At 37.5% G+C, this 21,480-nt stretch overlaps 2 protein-coding genes across 7 annotated transcripts in view; one reads left to right on the top strand and one right to left on the bottom strand.

Moving 5' to 3' along the window:
* PUDP (pseudouridine 5'-phosphatase) overlaps positions 1–5,440 on the bottom strand; it is a 56,795-nt gene extending 51,355 nt beyond the window's left edge. Inside the window, exon 1 of the mRNA XM_036386477.1 lies at positions 5,313–5,440. Within this exon, the coding sequence (XP_036242370.1) occupies positions 5,313–5,340 (28 nt within the window). The 5' untranslated portion in view covers positions 5,341–5,440. The remainder of the gene's footprint in view (positions 1–5,312) is intronic.
* The window catches only part of STS (steroid sulfatase), a 124,221-nt gene continuing 108,035 nt past the window's right edge, over positions 5,295–21,480 (top strand). For 2 of the 6 annotated variants that reach the window (XM_036386426.2, XM_036386447.2), the window contains exons 1-2: positions 5,305–5,640; positions 6,482–6,661. The gene's annotated coding sequence lies outside the window, so the exon portion shown is untranslated. Of the gene's footprint in view, positions 5,641–6,481; positions 6,662–17,230; positions 17,501–21,480 lie in introns of all 6 variants that reach the window. The other 4 variants (XM_036386436.2, XM_054513986.1, XM_036386465.2 and 1 more) reach the window with 4 other exon arrangements.

Below are 21,480 nucleotides of genomic sequence, written 5' to 3'. Positions count from 1 at the left end.
GAACACAGGGGCAAGAGAGTATTTTCCCTTCCCTCTTTGTTCCCAAAATCAGATGGAAAGTGAGAATGACAAGAAAGTAAGTTTCCACTACACAGAGGCAGAAAATAGGCTTACAAAGATTGCCAGGTTATAGCCTAAGAAGATTAATTCCTGCACTTAAGGCATAACATAGACCAATCTAGAGAGGCCTGATGTTTAATGGAATTGGTGTTATTTGCTTGGATGCACAAGAAATAGGAAGCTGTTTTAAATAAGAGACAGCATGCACATAAGCAAACTCCAGCATGGAACTCTCATCAGTTTTCTTGTAACAGCCATCTCCTAGGCAACGTGCAATAAAGTGAAAGTAAGAGTACATTTTTGACTTCTGACCTTTTGACGATGAGTAGGTAACAATGGGGAGAAAGAAAATATGCTGAAATTCTTGTGAATCTCACAACACTACAACAAATTTAACTGCAAGCTAATTTCTTCTATATTTTAGACCAGAGATGACCTGTCTGGCCAGCCATGCAGAAGTGTCTTAGAAGTGGCACAAAACACAGAGGTCTTCACACAAAGGAGACAGTGGCTATAAAAACAGCAACTTCTGATCCCAATTGCCTTAACTAGTTTTCATCCCTCTGGAAATGGTCACAAGCTGGCATACCTGTGCCTGTGCAGTCGAACATGACTTTGAGTTATGGTGAAGGTATCTTGTAAAACTAAGCTGCTCCAGGAACCATCTCTCATATTTGAACACACTGATTTATCTCATATAATGATACTCTTTTCCAACACTAAGGGGCACTGACAAGAATAATATTTACATAAAACAATCCCTACTCCTAGGAGAAATTTAAACAAAAATAAATACATGACTAAACTTCCTATACTAAAGTGTCATGGTCTTTGCACATTAGTTTAGCTCTAGTTCAGCTTTAAGCACAACGCTAAGAAATATCTTATCTTTGCAGCCATTTTCCTAAGTTCATTTGTCAGTTGGGAAAGGTTAGTATTACATGTTATTGATACATATTATAATATTGGCTTTTTGCAAATATTAAAATAGGTTTTATATGTGTGGTATTAAAGCAACTTTTTTATAAAGATACAGTTTGTATTTCTGTTGTTAATTAAGCTTAGACATAGTAGTGAAATAGCTATGTTTGCGTTAAAATGCCTGCTTGGATGGGATAACATCCAATGAACACAGGATAAGGACACCTGCTACAGATATGCCAACTATCAGCACTCACCATTTGAAGAAAGTATGGACCAAGGCCCAAACTAGAAGTGATAAAGGAGCCAGAACCACAGCCATGAAAAATACATGCTCTAAAAAGGCAGACCCAAGGAGAAGCCATGTAAAATAGTTCCTGGAAAATGTCAACTAGTTTATGGATATGCATAGGGGTCTATGAACATGCAACAAGCTGATGTAAGGGAAAAGGTATTTAAGGGGTATCCCTGAAGGTGACGGTGTGGTCTTATATGAGTGCCAAGATGCACCTGGCCGTAATAACCTTTGCTTTATGGTCCTTATCTCCTATCGTCCTTTAATAAACTTTTTAATTTTTACAAGAGAGTGAACGTGTTTTTCACATTACACATGTAGCTTGTAGAGAATTTTAAATGTTTTCAGCCCAAGTTTAAGCACAGATCATCAAAGGCAACATTCAATCCTATTTATGTTTTAGTAGTAGGGTAGCTATTGGCTACAATTATATAACAAACTACTTGTCATCGTTTAAAAAGAAACCTATGCAGTAAGTTTATACGATAGATCCTGGGGGGCATTACTCTAGTTTTATATTTTGCACAAGTTAAATAGATTTTTCCTTCTCTATCTTTAGCATTGATTTTTTATGTTCTACAATATGCTAAAATGTCAAGATCCAAACTGTACAACTGTAACAACAGAATTTATTTAGGAATCAAATATCTCAAGTTTCTGTTGTTGTTATTCTTATTATCTGTTAACCCTGTACTATGTGTTGGATAAGTGCATAACTAGGTTTAATATTTTTAATGTTATTAAATATTTAATTAAATATATTAAATTAATTTATTAGTATGATTAATTAATTAATTAATATTTGAAATAGTTTAACGTTTTTAACTAGACCACACACTAGCAGTTAGAACAGTAGTCTTCTGTAGGAACAGGTTACCGTATTTCAAGAGAAAGCAATCTAGTATTCTGAGCATTTAAAGTCATTACTTGTGGGAAATCAAATAGAAATTTAGCTTAAGAAATGTAATGCCTTAATTGACGTGCTGGGAGGTTTTGTTGTGGTTTTTTTTGTTGTTGTTTCAGGTGTTTTTTTTGAGAAAGTACAGCAGTACAACAAAAATTAAGATGTAGTTATTCCTTTTCCTCTGGCTTCTACTACACAGTGCACCACTAAGCAACTATGATAATTAATGAAGCTACATGAGAGGATGATCAGTCACTGGAACCGGCTTCCCCAAGCAGTCATCATGGCACCAAGGCTGTCAAGAGTTCAAGGAGCATTTGGACAAGGCTCTTAGTCCTCTGTTCTAGTTTTTAGAAGTCCTGCAAGGAGCTGGACTCAATGATCCTTATGCTTTGGGAAGAGATGGGTGGAGTTGAGCTGCAGGCTGTGGCACGCACCTGCAGAAGCACATGGCAGCACAGAGCTGACCTGACCTTGGGAGGAGGCATCACACGACAGACCCCTATGGAGAGGAGCCTGCTGGAAGCTGACAGATGGGTGAACAGCGCGTGATCACCCCTAAGATTTGATCCAAGAGCTCAAAGGGAAAGATTAGGCAATAAAAAAAAGGAAGGGTAGATTGCATTGATTAGAAATGCAGAAAAAGGAGGCTGACAGACGAGTGAACAGTGCGTGATCACCCCTAAGATTCCATCCAAGAGCTCAAAGGGAAAGATTAGGTAATAAAAAAAAAAGGAAGAGTAGATTGCATTGATTAGAAATGCAAAAAAAAACCTGGTGTTAGATAACCTTTGAAACAATGATACAGAAGGACTCTGAATGAAAGGGTTGAAGGACTTCCACAGGCAGCTCAGAGGCAGTAACTTCTGCGTTGAAAGTAAGCTGATACATCAAGGTGCAACTCAAGGACAACTTAATCAGCCTCAATTATGTTAGAGGGAGGGGGAAGATAAAATATCAGTTGATCAGACTTAGCAACACTTCCACACAGACAAGGATTCGCAGTAAAGTATAGGCTGCAGGTTTTATAGGGTAACACTTGGATTGTTTCCAAAGTCAAGAACCTTGTGAACGCCTCCGACCTCATTTAAGGACTTTATACTCACAAAGATTTTGGAAATCTTTCTATCAGAAGATAGAAAGATTATCTTCCTTAATTCAGAAGCAAGTATGTCAATTACAGAAAGCAAGTTCATGGCACGTTACATCTGATGAATTTAATGCTCAATTTTTCTCATCATTTATACATCAATTTATATTTGTTCTATAAAATCAGTAGGGTTTAGGTGAAAACATCTAAAAGTAGTCATGTACATTTGCAGACACTACTTTATTCAGAAAAAGTTTTGCAAAACCTGAAGCTTCAGATTCTAAAAATTGCAATTAAATTTCTAAATTTTTATTCTAAACTATGCAATCACCCAGCCACTCAAAAAAGTTAGCAATAATAGATATTCAATACCAAAACTCTTATTTGTACTCTTTGAAAGGAAGTACATTTGGGCCATTTCTGTAGCTTCTTGAAATATGTATGTTAATCATTTTATCACCTCCAATGAACATTATGCGGCACATTAAAAATTTCATAAGAAAATTACGGGGTTCTTATGTAGGTTAACATCAATATGAACATTTGTCTCATTCAGAAAATTTACAGTAGGCATGTTGGGCAGAGGGAATCTAATTTGCGTATGCCTTTTATCACTCTTTCCCCCAAATTATTCCAAATTTCTTGAAACATTTAGAAACCTTGGGAAAGTCCAAGCAGCCTCCTGACTGCCTTTTTGCCTCCCAAGGGTCACTGCTCATCATGAAACAAACAGGCTCACCAAGAATGTTAAACGTTTCATAGAATTCAGAGGCTGAAACATACTGAAGTCCTCTGAAATGAAGTGCACATAATGAAAATCACCAAGGCAGAGTCACTTTTACTACTTAGTACTGGAAGATACTTGAAGAGTATTTTCAGTCTATTTCCTTGAAGCTGAAAGATTTCTGAAATACAATACATACTTTATGTGTAACTTTTTAAAATAGAAGAAATCACATACATGTATCATTACCAATACTGTCCTGTTAAGGTGACTATTGTCTGTGTGAAGGAGATTTCCAGCTTCTGACAAAGAGCAGTAGTAACTAAAAAAAGCTTTCCTGAAACTTCTAAGAACAAAATTAAAATAGTTGGTTCTAGATAATAGGATTAAACACACACACACAGAGACACACACACACATATATATATATGTGTGTGTGGTGTGTGTATCCCCAGGCTATTTGAGACTCCAGTGATGAAGTTGAAAATGCAGCTAAAATCTAAATGCAACTCTATCACTGTTTTACATAGCATAGTCATTTTTGTTTTAGAAGGTAAATGTGGATCACATTCACCTCTTACAGCCCTGAGGGAGGGAAAAGTGCACATTTCTTGGAAATACAGTGTAATTCAACAGACTTCAGAGCAGTTTTCTCAGAAACTGCAACAATTCATGTTTTGCAGAAAGAAGGCACACACCTCCAGTTGACACCTTTTAGGAATTCACCTATATCCAGAACTGCTTCCTATGTGATAACTTACAATATTTCAATAACTAAGTCACATGCCAAAATATCCCATTATTCCTCACCAGAGGGTCCTCATACAGTGAATAGTTAAGAGCAGACTTAAAAACTGTCCTAGTTATAGCAACTGTTCAAACACCAAGATCTAACCGAGCTGCAGCACGGGAAGCATCAAGCTATAGAGTAACCCTGCAAAGCAGAAAGTCTACTGATACCAAAGCTAAGGGAAAACTATCAGAGTGCTGTCCAGGCTCATCAGTTGGAGAAGGTAGCCCTAAACGCTGCCGAGCGCTGTCCAGCTCTCCGAGACCCGCTGCTCCCGGCCTTCGGCAGGGCACAGCCCGGGGGGTCCCTGAGCCCCAGGCCGCCTGCCCGTCCTGCTCCCTACCCACTTTCCCTGGCTGCCAGCCCCAGCCTGCCCCTCACCGCTCTCCCCACAGCCACCCCAGCCTCGCTCAGCCCTCCGCCAGCCAGAGCGAGTACCCCGCTCACGCTCAGCCCCTGGTCTGTTACTTCAAGGCGAAATCTGCCCCCGAAAGGCAGCAAATAGCGGAAGCAGGAGAAGGAATTAACTCGTTTCCTGTTGCTTTAATCCCTTCATTCTCGTTTTAGCAGCGCTGCCCGGGGCGTTCTGGCTGCTCGCCCGGAGCGAGGCCGTGAACCAGCAGCCACAGCCTGGGCTGCTCCGACCGCGGGAGGCGGAGGGGAGGGGAAAGGGAAGGGAAGGGAAAGAGGCTGCCCGCCGCCAGCCACGGCCCCTCGCAGTCGGGGCGGGCGGGCCGGGCCCGGCGGCACGGTGGAACCCACCGCCGCGGGGCGGAGCGGAGCGGGGACCTGGCCGTGCAGGGGAGAGGGGTTCAGGCTACGCACCCAGCAGCAGCCCGTCCATGTCAAAGATCAGGTGAGTGACCGGGCGCAGCGCGGCCGCCGAGGAGGAAGCGGCCATGGCGAGGCAGAGCAGCCGGAGTGCAGCAGGAGCAGAGGCAGATGGGGCCCGCGCGGTGCGAGACTGGCCAGGCCGGAAACCTAACGGGGAGGTCGGAGTAGGGCGGCGGTTTATAGCGGCACCCGGGGCGGGCCGGGCCGGGCTGGGCCTGCTGGACCTTTGTTCTGTCTTGTTCTACTTTTTAAACAAAGTCCATTTCTCTTCTTGGGGCCTCTTATCTTGCAGAATAGCACTTCTTGCCCAGAGAGGTTGTGAAGTCTCCCTCTCTGGAAACATTCAACAACCATCTGGATGCAGTTGTGTTCAGTGTGCTCTGGGATGACCCTGCAGGGAGGTTGGCCCAGACGACCCATGGTGGTCCCTTGCAACCAGACTTATTTTGTGATTCCTAAATCCTGTTTGGTGCTGCTGGCGGGAAATACAGAACATGACATCAAGTTGACATGTTAGCCAGTGTCTCTTCTGCATGCCTGTGTAGAGATTTACAGGGGTACTATTCCACTAGACTATAGTTGAAACAAAAAGATGTAAATCTCTATGAAGCTGTGAGGAAGGAGTAAATCTATCTCTTACAGGTTGCTGAGTGCAAGAATGGTTAATTGAAAGCTGGTTTGGGTGTTGTAAGTTTTTTTCTGAAACATTCAAGAAGTTCTGAAGTTCAAGAAACAAGACTGTTCTTAAGTTGAAACAAAATCTTCCTTCATGGACACATCATCCGATTTTTACTGGGCAGCTAGGAGGGAAAGAGGGCACCTACCTCATCAGTTTTCTTTTCCTTTTGTATTTTTTCATGCAGGTAACTCTCCACTGGGCATCAAGATCACTGAGGCACCGGTTGCAGAGGCAGACATGAAAAGAGCTGTAACAGGCTCCCAAGGTGACATACTGGCTGGAAGATGTGTACTGCTATGCCATTCTGTGTGAGGACACTGGTTAGTTGCAGCTTCACGTAGGGGGAGTCCTGTCTCATTTGTAGGTAGGCCTTGCAGCAATTCCTTTTTCCTAACAGTGCCTTCATTTGAATTGGCAATGTTTCACCATTTTAGCAAGTTAGTGGGGGCTTTTAAAGCCTTAACTTAATACCTATAGCTAGGTGTCACATAGCTATATTTGAATTTTAATTTAGGCTTGTTAAGCATCTTACCTAGCCCCAAAGCCTATCCCTTGCAAGTACATTCACCTGACATATATGTGAAATGTAGACACAGAATTCTCCTGACACCTTCTCCTATTCGTGAAATAAGACAAATAAAACATCCTTGGCCTTTACTTGTACCTTTTGAATAATAAAACTTGACTTTCAAACAACAGTTTTTGAGTTTTGGGTTGGTTTTCTCTTTTTTATCTTGTCTCATTCTGTAATGATAATGCTGCTTAAGCCCTGTCTGTGTAGGCTAGGAAAAGGATTGTGTGCAGTACCTTCAATGTCTTTTAAAAATTCCGTGCATAGTTGTGAAATTGATTTCTGTGTAGGTTTAAGAAAATGGCTCCTGAGCTTTGAGGAGGTTTTTTTGTAACCTTACAATATATGAGTATTAAAAATGCCCATGGCTGTTTTGTTTCTGCAATAAACACTGTGCAACAAGTCAATATTCCAGTTTTGTTTTCAGCAAACATTTATAGTTTCTTTTGTAGCACACTTAGGTGGGAGCATAGCTAGAATCAATAGGGGTAAAATCATAAATACAGTAGGTCAAAAAAGGTGTTAACCTCTTAAAGGGAATTAAAAAAATAGTAATTTCAATAGTTATAATGGTAGTGTTATGCTGTCTTAAGAAAGAATGTGAGATTGTCTGCTGTAAGAGACAAATATTTAAAGAGGATGGGTAATGATGTTGTATGACAGTGTTACCTGAGGTACATTTATTAACTTTCTAATTAGCAAATATTATAAAAATCTGTTCTTTAATTGTATGTATGGTGAGGGAGTAAAACCTTTATTTGTTACTCAACAGATGTAGCTTTTTCTTGTTACCTTGATTTATTGTTCTAATTAGAAAAAAGTGTTTGATCATAACTTCCATTGCTTCTAGCTCCTAAAAGGAGGAAAAATTACTATTTTTAGCATGTAAATTCCCAATTTGTATGAGAAAATGAGGGTTTTGCAAAACTTGTGAGTATTTAAAGTGGAAATAAGTCATTGGCAATCTGTGAAAATAGCCTAAAGATTAAAGTGTAATACAGAAGCTGAACATTTTTAGGGTTAAATGGTCTGGGTTGCAAATCCTATGGTACACGTTTCAAGACTGTCACATTGCTGACGGGCTGATGACCTCAATTTGCTTTGCTTTGCTGTGGCTCATCAGTGATAATCAGTGTGATGTTAGCTTACTTGATTCTTCAAAGCTGCGCTCAAACACAGGAAAATCTTCCCAAGATAGAAAACTGTTTAGGTTTATTCTGTGTAATTAAGTCTTTTTACTAACAGAATGAAATTAAGTAAAAGTCCAAGCAGCATGGTGGAGCATAATTTTCTAGATACATAAGTAAGAAATTGTGCTGATCTAAGTTTTTTTTGAGCTATCTTAAATATCTGTATCTAATGACTCACCAGTAATATTTGGTTTTGTTGTTGGGTTATTTTTTTCTTGAAAGGGAGTGAAAATTTGATTTTGAGAATTTGATACTAAGAATTGTGGAATTTATTTTTTGTTTGCTTCTATTTTTTATTACTTACTTGAAGCTGGCTTTGAGTTATAAGGATTTCAGTGACTTCAGAGTTGTGGGAAGCATATTGTAGTTGAAGCACAGTAATTATGAACACCAATAATTAATTATATTCCTACAAACCTGATGTATGCATATTGAGAAGAATGAAGTTGGATGTAATAATTAAGATGTAATTCTGTAACTGGACTTGAATCCTGGAAAGTCTGAAAAACACAATTCTAACTTCATGTACATTTTAAAAATTATGTTGCTATCTGGGCATACACCAAAGCAGATATATGGTGTTGTAAGGTACATATATATCTGGATGTCCAGGTTTTTAAACACCTGTAAATTAGCTGCCTGTAGGTAGCCCTACTTAATGCCAAGCAAATCTATTTTCTCTGGTTTTGTAATAATATGTTAAAATCTTATTGGTTTTATTGTTCTTGAATGTGAGATAAAGTGAAAATACTCAGGTGCTGTGGGGTCAATAAGTATGCAACACAATGTTTTATGTACTAGGTCCTCTTAACCTTTTTTAAACTTCTATATTGTTTGAGTTTACTTTGAGGCTGGAAATTTTGTACTTCACTGAAAAGTATGTGAGTGAGTTCTTTCTTGTAGAGTAAAAGCTTCAGAATATGTTTAAGTGTTTTCATAGGTAATACATCTGATTATCAAATCAATTATTTGATTCAATAATTGCAGTTTCCTATTTCACTATTTCCTATTGTGCTCGAAGCACTGATTCACTTACCTGTTTTTTATGCCATTCATAGAAGCATCATGCACTATGTGTTTCACACAGAAATGACTGACTTTATTTTTCTTTTTCTGCAGGCACCTTGACAAAGGATAAACAGGTTATAATCTGTTTTGGTTTGAATATTAAAAAAGAATCAAAAGACTTGAATAAATCCAGTAGTTTAAATTATTTACATAAACAGCTGTTAAAACCACTATTAGTAACAAATTACCTGGAATGATTTAGAATTAAATGTAAATTCATGTATCAGCTGAGATTCTCAGCAGTTGCTATAGTTAAGCCTATAAGCTTTCAGAAAATAAAACCCCTCTCAGTGCTGGATATCACCAAACATGAGCTTTTCACCTTAAGATTATGAATTAGGTGAATTGTATTGTTTCAGTTCATGTTTTTATAGGTACAAAATGGAAGATGACCATATGTCTTAAAAATTAAATAGTACCATGGAACTCCTGATCTAGGTCATGTTTTATTTATTACATAGGTTTAAAGGAGGTATATGCTCTTTTAATCAACCACATGTGTCTTCTCTCAGCCAAGCAAGCAGGGATAGGAAAGCCATGTGTTTTCTAGATTTTGGTATTGACAACAGTACAAGTGAGATAGTTACAAAGGCAAGGAAGATGATGTGTTGCGCTGCAGGAGAATGAAGATATGTGTTACTCACATGTGTTCATCTCAGTAAATTTAGATGAGGCACTATAGAAGGGTTGATTTTTAGATGTCAATTGCTGTATTTACTGGTGGAATTGTACAACTACAAAGTTTCTGAAGCTGGGAAAGGAAGCCTTAATATCATGCTCTAGGGCCGTTATTGCTTTTGTTAAAGTCACTGAGAACCATTTACTCTCCTTTATGGATTGTGACTTAGCTTGTTGACATACTTTTTGGTCTTCTAATAAAATATTGGCTGCACACAGGCAAACTGTTCAGGTAATTAGCAGTGTCATTGTAATGAAAATCCTGATGTGCCTAATGGCTGGGTCCTGCTTAGCCTTAAACTATCAGGAAGATTAGAACAGAGGGGATTGCATACCCAGAAATGATATGAAGTATGGTATCCTGCTTTATTTTTTCTGTGATATGGGTTTGCTGTAACTTATTTTTTATTATGCTATAACTTTATTATAACATATATATGTTTTAACTTTCATTATTTCATTTATAACTTCCCATTGTTACTGGAACCTAAAATATTTGTTATTATATTGGTTTTATGTCTTGTCTGCATGTGGATTTAATGCTTTTTTGTTCATTTTACTACAGTTTGATTGTTACAGAATAATCAAAATGTTTTGTATTTCTACTGTCATGGGGAATGCACATTCTGTGAACCTTTCTGAGCAAGTCATCTGTAACTTGGTTGCTGGAAGTAAAGGTGAAACTGAATGCAGTCACCCTTCCAGTGTGGGTTCCAAAGCTCAAACTTTTCAAAGGCTGTGGTAATTAGATCTTCAGATGGAGAAGAGAGAGAAGGAATTGTGATTCTCAGGGTCACAAGGTCTCTAAGCTACTGATCTGAAATGCTACTTCATGTTCAGGTTTTATATGCATGTTCCCTGCTTGGGATGCAACAAGCTGGGGAGTTGAATCTCCAGAGCTCAGACATTCTGCCTACTCTGTGGCTGTGTGCCCTTGAAAGTTTGTATCTATCCAGAAGAGTTGAATAGAAATAAATGAACTGGCTGACACTCAGCCCAGAATGGCTGCATGATCAGGAGGAACATGCTGACAGCCTGGCAAGTGCAGGGAGGCAGCTGAGGCCAGCTATCATACAGTACTGTGACCTTTCTTTCTTTCTTTGCAGTGATTCTCAGCTTCTAGAATTATCTAGGCAGAAAAGCAATAGTACTGTACCGATACATATAAAAAATAGCAACTCTGATTGGGAAGCAGAAATGGTGCAGAGAGGAGAAGGGACAATGCCTAACAGAGCTAGCCAGCTTCTTGAGTCCCCATTGCAGCAGAGTTGTATTAGACATCCAGGCTGTTCCTTACTGTGGGAAGTGGCACTTTTCCTTGGCTGCCAGAGTTAGTGTGCCTCCCAACCAAGTCATAATTCAATTTTTTGAATTCTCTTGCCCCAGAAGTTACTGCCCTGTTCTCCTTCTCCCATGTACAGACAAACATACTGGTAGTATACCTCAGAACATGCTCTTGTGTACAGGCAATGGCAAATAGGCTTTGTGACTGCTACCATGTAAGGCACTGAATAATCTTTGGGTGAGGAAATAGTTCCACAACTAGGCTGTCCACTTACTTTAAGTTCATCTTATGTTTACCTATTTTAAGGAATTAGGTTCTGTGTATTGTAACAAAACAGATGTTGCTTTATTTCTTATTTTAGATATTTCAGTTGAAATGTTCTTTGTAGAAGATAAGTAACAGACACTTGTTTTCATAAAACTTTTATAAAACAAGGAACACCACTTGTAAATACTAGTAGTTAGATGGTTAGATACTAGAGATACCTAGAAGAATGCAATGAAGTTCAAGTGTTGTCAAGCCAGTCAGGCCCTGACTTTTTTCCCTAAGACAGCTAGCTCCACTTAATCAGGTAATCTCAAACATTTTCACATTGAGTTCAGTGAGGTGAATGATTGCTTACAGTGACACTGCAGGTTTGAAATAGTCCTATATTTCCATTTCATGTACTTACATATAGGTAAGACCACAAGAGACGTTCAAGATCTGAAAGAATTCTCTGCAATAGAATTGTATAGGCTTAAAATATGTGTCCAGACATTATGCTTAAAATTTTCTGAATCTTTCAGTGAAACTTTTGCTTTGCTAGGATATTCTGTGTTTTTCCTCTACTCTTATTTTTTTTCTTTTATTTTACAATTTAATTTCTTTCATCTACTATTGTAACTTATGCTTTCTGAAGCTTTTCGTATTTTGATTGCTCTTCAGCATTTTAGGTTTTCTTAGAGAAGTCCACCACACAAGTACATTTACTGTAGCTGTGGGGTTTATAAATGACAAATAGAAAGTTATTTTTTGCCTTCTTAGTCCCAGATAGATCAACACCTTTGAATTAACATAAGAGCTGAATTACTGTCTTTGCCATAGTTTGGTTTTTACTGCTGATTAGTCAGGTTGTTCCCCATATTGTGCCAAGCTCAAAACTTTTGTTGCTATTTGTCCCATTTAAAATTTTCTTTATGGTTCACTTCTATATGTAGTTTCACTAATTAAGAGGAGTCAGTATCATGCTTCAGTGAAAGAGATCAGGGACAGTATCTCTAGCCCATTAAGAGCTTATTACCTCATACAGTTCAAAATCTCTTTACGCATTTTTAAGTATGAAAAACTACTATCTTGCAAGGCTAATGAGGCAGATATCTGCAAGAATCTGTGCTACAGAATGAATTGTAGCATTCTTTCAGAAATGTTGTATGTGTCATTTAGACCAGTGACTGCTACAAGCAGAAGGGAATAAGTATTATATTAATGACTGTGTTTGACAGCCTGGCTTCATAATCTGTTTTTCACTGACTTTTCCTTTTTATGCTAATAGTTATGCTCTCGTCTGGAAAAATTAGACTAATACAACTTTCCAAAAGCTATTAACAAGACTTTTAATATTAAGATGGCTATATATCCTAATGTGCCATGCCAAAACTAAGCTTTTGTTGTGGTCATGAAATGGGGCATGGTTAAGGGTGTATTCTGGAGCTGCAGATCATGGAGGAAAGCGTACAGGCTTCAGAGGGCATAGAGCTTCACTCAGGATGTGGCATTCTTGTCACCAAGCATCAACTAGGTGAACTTTCTGAAGTTGGTGGAAATAAAGTAAAACACTGCCTGATCTCAATTTTTCAGTATTTGGATGATTGTTGATTCTTGGAGGACCTGCCAACATGTGGGGACATGAATATCCATATGCTTTTTCTGACTTCATCACATCCAGGAAATAAAATTAATGATCTTGTAGATAAAATGAAAAATATTTTCCTGCCTGTTCAAGCCCATCTTTGTTTAAAAGTCATGTTCTGTTTATGACTCGCAGTAGCTTAGACCAGTATTATTTGATAGTCAGAAACTATGGTTATAGCAACTACAAAACCTGAATCTTTCTTCTTGCATGGCATAGCCAACATGTTCTTCCAGCTGAACTCCCATGTGTAAGTCTTAACAAAAGTTAATCACAATCATTAAAAAAACCTTTAGACCAAAACCTTTAGACAGTGTTTTAGAGTTCTATGTACAAAAGCTTTTGCGACTTCCTCAGACCTGTATAAAGTCCTCTGCAATCCACAGATTTTACAAGTTCATGTACTGGACTTTCTATCAAGATATGTACATGACTACACAATTTTCAGAGGGAAACTTGCCAATGTTTTTTTGGACTAAGCTGAAGAATGAAGTTAAAGCATCTTTTCTCACTGAAGATTTTTTAATATTCTCTAGAATCCAATAACCCAATTTGTACATAGTCCCTAGAACAGCAAAACTTTTATCTTTAAATTCTGTGTAAATGTCTTTCAAAAATATCCTTTGAAATTAGCTATATTCCTTGGGTTTCACTATGATAAGAGAAGTTAACAAATACCCTGTGTTTCATCTTACCTCTGTTGCTGCTATGTTTCATTTGAATCTAAGTAAAATACAAGTTTGTATTAGGAGATTTATGTGGAAGCAAAAGCATTTACATGTGCACCAACATCCAGGCAGGCCAAGATAGCAGTGTATCATGTTTTGTTTTTACGAAGACACTGTACCATACATGGTAGATGAGCATTTAGTTGTGTGGTAAAGTTGGATCCTAAACTTCTGAAACTTTAGCAGAGATGTTTTGATGAACTGAAACAAAGGGCCTGACTTGCTGCAGCTCTGCCTTACCACTAAAATCCAGTGAAAATTGAGAAAATTGAGTCATGCATCCTTCTTCCTCCTTTTCATCTCAAACACTAATTAAATCCATAATTTCCTTTACCAGTTCAATGAATTGAACTCTTTTATACATATGAACATTCATAAATAAATCGGTAGGTACTAACTCCCAATTTGTGACCAAAAGTCCAAAGTACCTTAAAAAATAATGTTTCTAATATATTATGAAAGAAAAGAAATGGACTGTGTGTTCATATCTGACTCTGCGTTTCCGTGTGGAAAAAGAAACCCAAACCACAAAAGCACCTGTTGGCCAAAATGGAGAATATAATCCATTAAGTAACATGGATCATTGGAGAATACATTACTGGGTGGCATAGTACTCTATTGGCCATGCTTAAATGCAGCCTCCCTGTTGGCATTTCAGTTTTCACTCCTGCTTAAGCTTTGAACTCAGCAAGTAATTGTCACTTTAGCACCCCTTAGTGATGTTTAATCAAACATGGAAAAGAAACCCAAACAAACAAACCCCCTCTATTCAGTCTTCATTCAGTACTCAGATATGAAAGGATGTTTATTTTTACACTCATTACCTCATTGTAATTTTTTGCATACTGTTACAGTTGGAATGAATAGATCTTTATACACTGCATTTTGGTTTTCCATATCAAATGCCTTAAATTGTCATGCTAATTTGCATAGACAAGTCTGCTTTTTATCTATATTTTGTCATACATATCCTTGTTTTTATCATTACTTTCTTCTAATTTACATAATCATAAGGTTTTGAATGAATGTCAATAATAATTTGTTTTAATAAAATTTACTGGAAGTAGTTATTATTCATTTAAGAGCTGCTGTGTATGTACACAAGAAATGTGTTTTGTCAGTGGATGTTGCTTCTCATCTGTTGTATCTCCAGTACTTCTTTTGTCCATATACAGGGGGTTTTTTTTATACATTCTAAAATATTGTTAATCTAAAGTATAATTAGTCAAAGGGATTAAAAAGTAATTTTAATTACTTTAATTACTTTATTACTTTATTTAGAGAGATTGACAAGATCTTTTTAAAATGCTTTTTATATTCACTTACTAAAGCTTTGAATAAATGCAAAACAATAGTGCAGTTTTTTTTTTAAGATAGGGCTAGCATTTCCCATCAGCATTTGAGATAGAGAAAAGGCTGGTAATTTAAAATTCTTTCAAAGTTGTTAAAGTGGAATGTTATTTTAAAATAGACAGAGGAGAAATGCAGAAGAAAGCTCAGGACAAGCTGTACTGATTTCCTGAACCACAGAAAATGTAATTTAAGCTTTGCATTTAGGCAGCTCTTCAAAAATCTTGGTTCAATTTGATTTCTCACAGTCATTGTGAGCTCTTAGGTTTTGCCTGGAAAAAAAGTAAAATTTCATACTTAGGTTTTAAGGCTTGGATTCTGTTAAGTTTCATCAGCAGTGGTTGTCACAAATCTTTGGACATCCATCTTTCTCTTCCTGATCAAATTTCCTCGTGAGAAATACATAAATTGGGGTGAGGAGGACAATAGCTAAGAAGGAAGGTAATATGTCAACTAGCTAGGACTTTTTGAAGTTTAATGATGATTTTTCATGTTAGGGTCCTTGGGCTTTCTGGAAGCAGTCATTTTCTGGGAGCTTAGAAACATATAGTTTCTAAGACAATTCATATTAAAGAAACCAGGATGGGATATAGTGTATGGTATTTATAAAAAGAGAGTCTCAAAATATCCTGTGCCTCCAATGGAAAAGTTTGAAAAACGCTGATCTGAAATTATATTTTAAAAGGTGTTTCAGTGTGGTTTGTGTAGAATTGCTGTGTAGATATTCTGTAGGAATGCTTCCCATGTATACAGAAGGCAGAAATGTACTTGAAATTCTGGCATAGCCCTTGTTTTCGAAAAATACAGTGCAAATTCATGAAAAAGTCTAACAGAAGATCTTCAGTAACAAACTAAAATAAGCATCTTGATTAGGCATATCTATATATCCATTATGAGGACATGCTGAAATTGTTTCGTAGTAGTGAAGCAGTGTCTTATCAAGAAATCCTGTCAGTCTTGTATAAATTATCTTTTTCAATGTTGTCCTTCTTCCCCTCCATTCTTCTGTTTCACTTCACATGACTGGACTTTGTACCCACATACTGATATGTGTACAGCCATTTTGTTTGCATAGGAGAGGCAAAAACTGAAACAATTCTGTGCTGCAAGGTAAAACACCCTTTCTGCCCCAAAGTCTTTCCCTTATATGTAGTTTATATTGTAAATACTGGTGTAATGTGTAGTTAGAGTTCATGTTCTTTCACAGCTCAAAGAAATTCCTCATGACAGGAAGTTAGCAATTATGAGAAATAATAACATTCAATGTTGTCTTTTCTGCATTAGCTTAATACAATGTATTTTTTACAATGAAGAAGAGATTACTGAAACCATACACTCATATCTATAAGATAATATCAAATATAGTGGCAAATTATTTTGTAACAGAATGCACTTTGTTATCAGGTATTGCAATGGAGTAGAATATTCCCTGCTTTGAACAGATTATAAAGAGTATAAGCATTACTTTAATTGTGAGAGCATTTTGAAGAAAATAGAAAGCAGGGTCTTTATGAACTAGAAGATTTTCCGGCTGTGCCACAGCAGTTTTTTCTTAGCACTTCAGTTCTGGTTGTTTAAAAAGTAATGTTGAAAGTGTATGTAATTTTGATTATGGAGCCTGTTTCAAGGATCAAATGGAAATGAATTGTTAAATAGTTTTGGAGGGGGGTAGGTTCTGAAATAAGCTTGTAGTTTTGAAGTGACTGGTTCATGGTGCAGTGTATGTAATCTGAAAAAGTCCATTCAGTTCAAAGGTGGAAGTAACTTTTAAAAAGATATTAAATAAATCTAATCTTTTCCTTTGTAACCTCATACACATTCAACTTGCAAACTGGGAGTAAACACAGCTACTGAGGGGAGAGTATCCGTAAGAGGAATCTCTGAGATAGAGGAGAATGGCAAAGAGTAACAGAGAAAGGGAAAATGTAAGAAAAAATCATCACTTCTGGGTAGGTTGTATCTGCCAGGCTTAAACAAAAAGATTGCATTGCAGCAACCATACTGAGACAAGAAGAAGGAAGATGAAAGAGAAGCCTATATAACCAAAACAAGTGTTGGAACAGAATCTGACCATACATATTGCTTGCTATGCAGTTTTGTAATGACTCATTAATAATATGTATTCCATTCATCCTGTTTTCTTACAAACATGTCTTTTGCTTTTGCCCTCAGGATGCTGTGTAGGTGGATTTTAGTAAATCTGTGTTAAAGCCCCATCAGTCCAACGGCTGAGGCTGCGCTAGCGCAGAGGAGAGCCCCAGTCCCCAGTAGGGAGCACTGTGTGCTGCTGGCCGTGGAAGAGCCCATGTCGAGGGAAGTCATGGAGGAGGCAGGCAGCGAGGCACAGCAGCACTGAGAGCAGTGACTAGTGCTAGAGAGGCAGTGACAATAGCAGCGCCTGGGCAAGCAGAATCGGAGGAGTCGAGCCACTGCATCCGAAAGGTATTTAGCCTCAGTTTACGATCGATGGCACACTGATACGGGATTCTTGAGTAACAAGGGATTGGAAATAGGGTAGAGCAGGGTTTAGAAAGATAAGGATTGCAGAAGAATTTGTGGGGCGGTTTCTTGATTGTAGGAGCGGAAGTTTGGGAATGAAGATGAATGAAATAAAAGTAGTTCAGGTGAGAAGTTAACTTGAGAGCAGGACTACAGGACAACTGAGATGGCTTTTTAAGATGTGCTTAACAAGAATTGTGACTATGGCACTCTAGGCTTTGAACACACAAGTTTGAACAGTTTCAGGTATGCACTGATTTTGGATTTTTTTGCATCGTGGACCAAATTTTCAAATTTTGTGCAAAAATGGCCTTTTTGTTTACCGTGCTAAAGAATCAGATGACTAGCCATACTCATAAGGAAATCTTAGGGTACAGATCTCAACAGATCTGTTTTTCTCTGTTATTGTTTATATTCTGCACTACTGACAGAACTGACTATTATGATGAAGAAAACTAGAAGCTATTGACATGGATTAGTCACTTACAAGAGTAACTCCTAGCATCCAGGTCCTCTATTATTGTAATAAATAACTGGGTATGTTCTCTACTATAGCAGTTGTCTAATAATAGCAGTATTGTCCTGAAAAAGGCATTTTGGACAGAGGAATTGATAGGTTCTTTCTCACTGATTAACAGAATCCATCCTTTAAAAACATAAGGTTGTGTTGTACATAAAGGCACAAAGCAAAGAAAAACATAGTTTTTAAAAAACTTATTTAAAAACATTCTCATACAGTTGGAAAAGCGTGTTATTTGCTTCAGAAATACTGGCAGCATGCTCTAGACCAAGCCAAAAGATAATGAGACCCCTGAGCTATTACTGAGAAACTTTCAAATGTTAATGGAAAAGTTAATGCTGGTGTACCACAAGAAAAGGTGTGCCATAAGAAAATAGAAAAATGCCTTTTCTGAGTACCTTTTAGTTTATTTATGATCTTATAATGTTGTACAAAATGAGGTGAAAATGAAAGAAATTCCTCTAGTTTTGAGCTACTGATAACTTTCATTTTGTCATGTTGGAATTTTTCCTCAACAAAAAAGAATGCTGTTTTGTTTTAACAGCAAGAATTTACAAGTTTCATAGAGTTCCTATGTAAGCAAGGAGTAAATAACCAGAGAAAAAGAAGGGGAGGAAGGAAGGGAAAGAGCAAGAGTTTCCTACTTACACAGGGCAGAACAAGATACCTCTGGCTTAAATTGCTGTTTTTCCTGTATTGTTGTAATACAATATTTGCATTTTTACAGTTTATTCAGGTATTTTTATTTTCTGTCTGTCTCTAAGAATACACTTAGCCTCTTCTTGTATTGTAGACATATATTTTTTGTCTTAGAATTATTTGCTGTTTCAGTGTCCTTCATTTTAAGAAATTAATTTTATTTTTTACTTAATCCTATGATGTTTAAAGTCTATCCCTCAAATATTTTTCAAGCTAAGTATAGACACTTTTTTATTGATGGGAAAGTCAGTTATTCTTTTGTAGAATTAGTGAAATTAGTAAATAATCAAATCATTGGAATTGGGATACAGATTTGGTTAATGTGTATATATTTTGTAAATGTCTTTTCCTTTTGTCTTCCACATTTTTAGCAGACTCTTGGTCTACGTAGGTTGCAACTGACTACAAACTACTACTGATTGAAGTCTGAACTGCTATATAGCCACTATGCAGCTCATAATCCTTTTCTTAATTGTTTAAATGTTCTTTCTAGGGTAAACATTTTCCTGGTTTGTAAGACCTCCTAATTTCATTATCCTTACGTGTTGTTTTCAATTCTGTTTTGCAGTGATTGTATTTTATTTTTAAGCTGTTTCGTACTTATATTTTTTAGTGAATAATTCTAGTAGAGTATCTCCATTAAAGGTGGTTAGAAAATTATTACCATCTTACTCCCCCCTCTCCCCTTTTCTAAAGCCCTTTTTTCATTATGTTATTTGAGGGGAAAATAGAAATGGTGAATGGATAAAGCTATTATGTTTGTTTTAATTTTGTATTAGGTGCTAAAAATTGGGTAATTTGAGAGTTAATTTTTTAACTCAAGTCAAAATAATGCAGTAAAAATATCTCCCAGCCTAAAAGAACAAGAAAAGTGGTTTGTGGTTTTCTTTCTCCTTGCAAGTGCTAAGCAGGCTATTTTTTGTGTTTAAAAGTAAGGGAGAGTAATTTCTTTTTTAAATTGCCTCATTTAAAAAAGAAAATACTTTTTTTGGTTTTAACCTGCTTTTCTTTCCTGCTAGAATGACTTTTGTCAAAAAAATTCCAAACAATTCCATTCATAACTATTTGCAGAATGAGGACAACATTCCATGGATGTTAGTTGTAGCACAAAAGTAAAATAAACCAGATTTTCCAGTTTTAGAAACTGTAGGGAAGGAGCTTGGTCTTTAATAAGCCACTACTTGTCTATTTTTAATGTCTCTTACCCATGCAAATTAAGAGGAAGGAGAAGATGTTTGTTTATGTCCTGTGAGCCTCCTGCTTATAGCAGTAACATCATAAGTCAGTTGGTCTCAAGTGATTTTTTTTTTTGCTTAATAAGTTTTACCATTTCTCTCCCTGGTAAAAAGCTCACTTTTAGATCTAGATGGATTCAGTAACAGCAAAGAAATTTTTGGCTCCTGGTAATCAATGAAATTAATTTTCCATTGGATCCATTTATTCCTTTTCATTTTAAATGAGGTGGGTTGGCCCTGGCTAACAGCCAAGAACTCACAGAGCTGTTCACTCCCTGCCTTCCCCAGGGATATGGGGAAAAATCAGTAGGGATGCAAGTGAAAAAATTGGTGGTGAAATGAAGACAGGAAAATCCCTGTAAATTGGCAAAACCATTTGGGGCATACAAGTTAATTTATTAATAGGTAGCATAAATATTTAATTAGTTGGAGTATTGGGAAACAAAACAAAACAAAAAAAAGACAAACATTTAATTTTACAGGAAAAACAGTTTTCTTCCCACTCTTCCGGGTTCAGCTTCAGATTCCTCTCTTTCACTTTCCTAGTCTCCACACCTTCACTCCAGACATGTCCTCCTGTGTTACTGCTGCAGGTTGTGCACAGTCCCTTCAGGGAGGCACTGGGTGGCACACCAGGCTGTAGTCAGTGCTTGGCAGTTTCCTTATGCTACTTGTGTTGCTCCACAGACCACAGTGCCTTTGGGCACGTTCCTGATCCAGTGTGAGACACTTCTTCTACTCTGGCCTTTTTGTTCTTCTTCTTCCTCCTCTCCCACTGCTCCTCACACACAGCCTTCTCTCTCTGTTCCTCCACCTCCAGTATTTTTGTCCTTTCTTAAATATGTTTTTTTAAGGGCTCACCTGTGATCAGCAGTGGGTCCATTGCAGAGCTGGCCAGAACTGATTATATTCAGCACAGAGCAGCTCCTGGTCTGTCCTCAGAGGCATCCCCTGGAGTGCCCCTCCACTGTCAAAACAATCTACCTCTTCTTCTGCCTCTCATGTGACAGGACAAACATTTGCATCACTGTTTCATGATTGGAATGAATGAATTTCCCATGGTGTGATGGGAGTCAGGAGAACACGGAAGATACTTGTACATGAGTGGTGTAATGACCATAATGTTCACTGTCCATGTGACTTGCTGAACAGTGCCCATGGACAGTGACAGACTTTCTCTTACCATGTATCAGGAACTGAAGTGTTTTTTCTTCTGTGACAAGGACCTCATGAAGGAAAGTAACAGGATCTGGTAATCACCAGGCTGTTTTGGTTGCCTTGTGAGTGTCGCTTGTAGGAAGGTGGGCAGGGAGTAGATGGGCTGAGCTCACAGTCTGTTTTCTGGTCGCCTCTGACAAGACCTTCTTGATATCTTGATATCCTGCTTGAATAAATTCTGTTCTTTTAGAACTATGTCAAAATAAAGTTTATTTTTCTAATCAGATTTGTGACTGCAACCTAAACACATT

This window comes from Molothrus ater, chromosome 2, assembly GCF_012460135.2.
Source record: "Molothrus ater isolate BHLD 08-10-18 breed brown headed cowbird chromosome 2, BPBGC_Mater_1.1, whole genome shotgun sequence".
NCBI lineage: Eukaryota > Metazoa > Chordata > Aves > Passeriformes > Icteridae > Molothrus > Molothrus ater.
The sequence above is the reverse complement of the archived record's forward strand: the minus strand, read 5'-3'. Positions and strand labels throughout refer to the sequence as shown.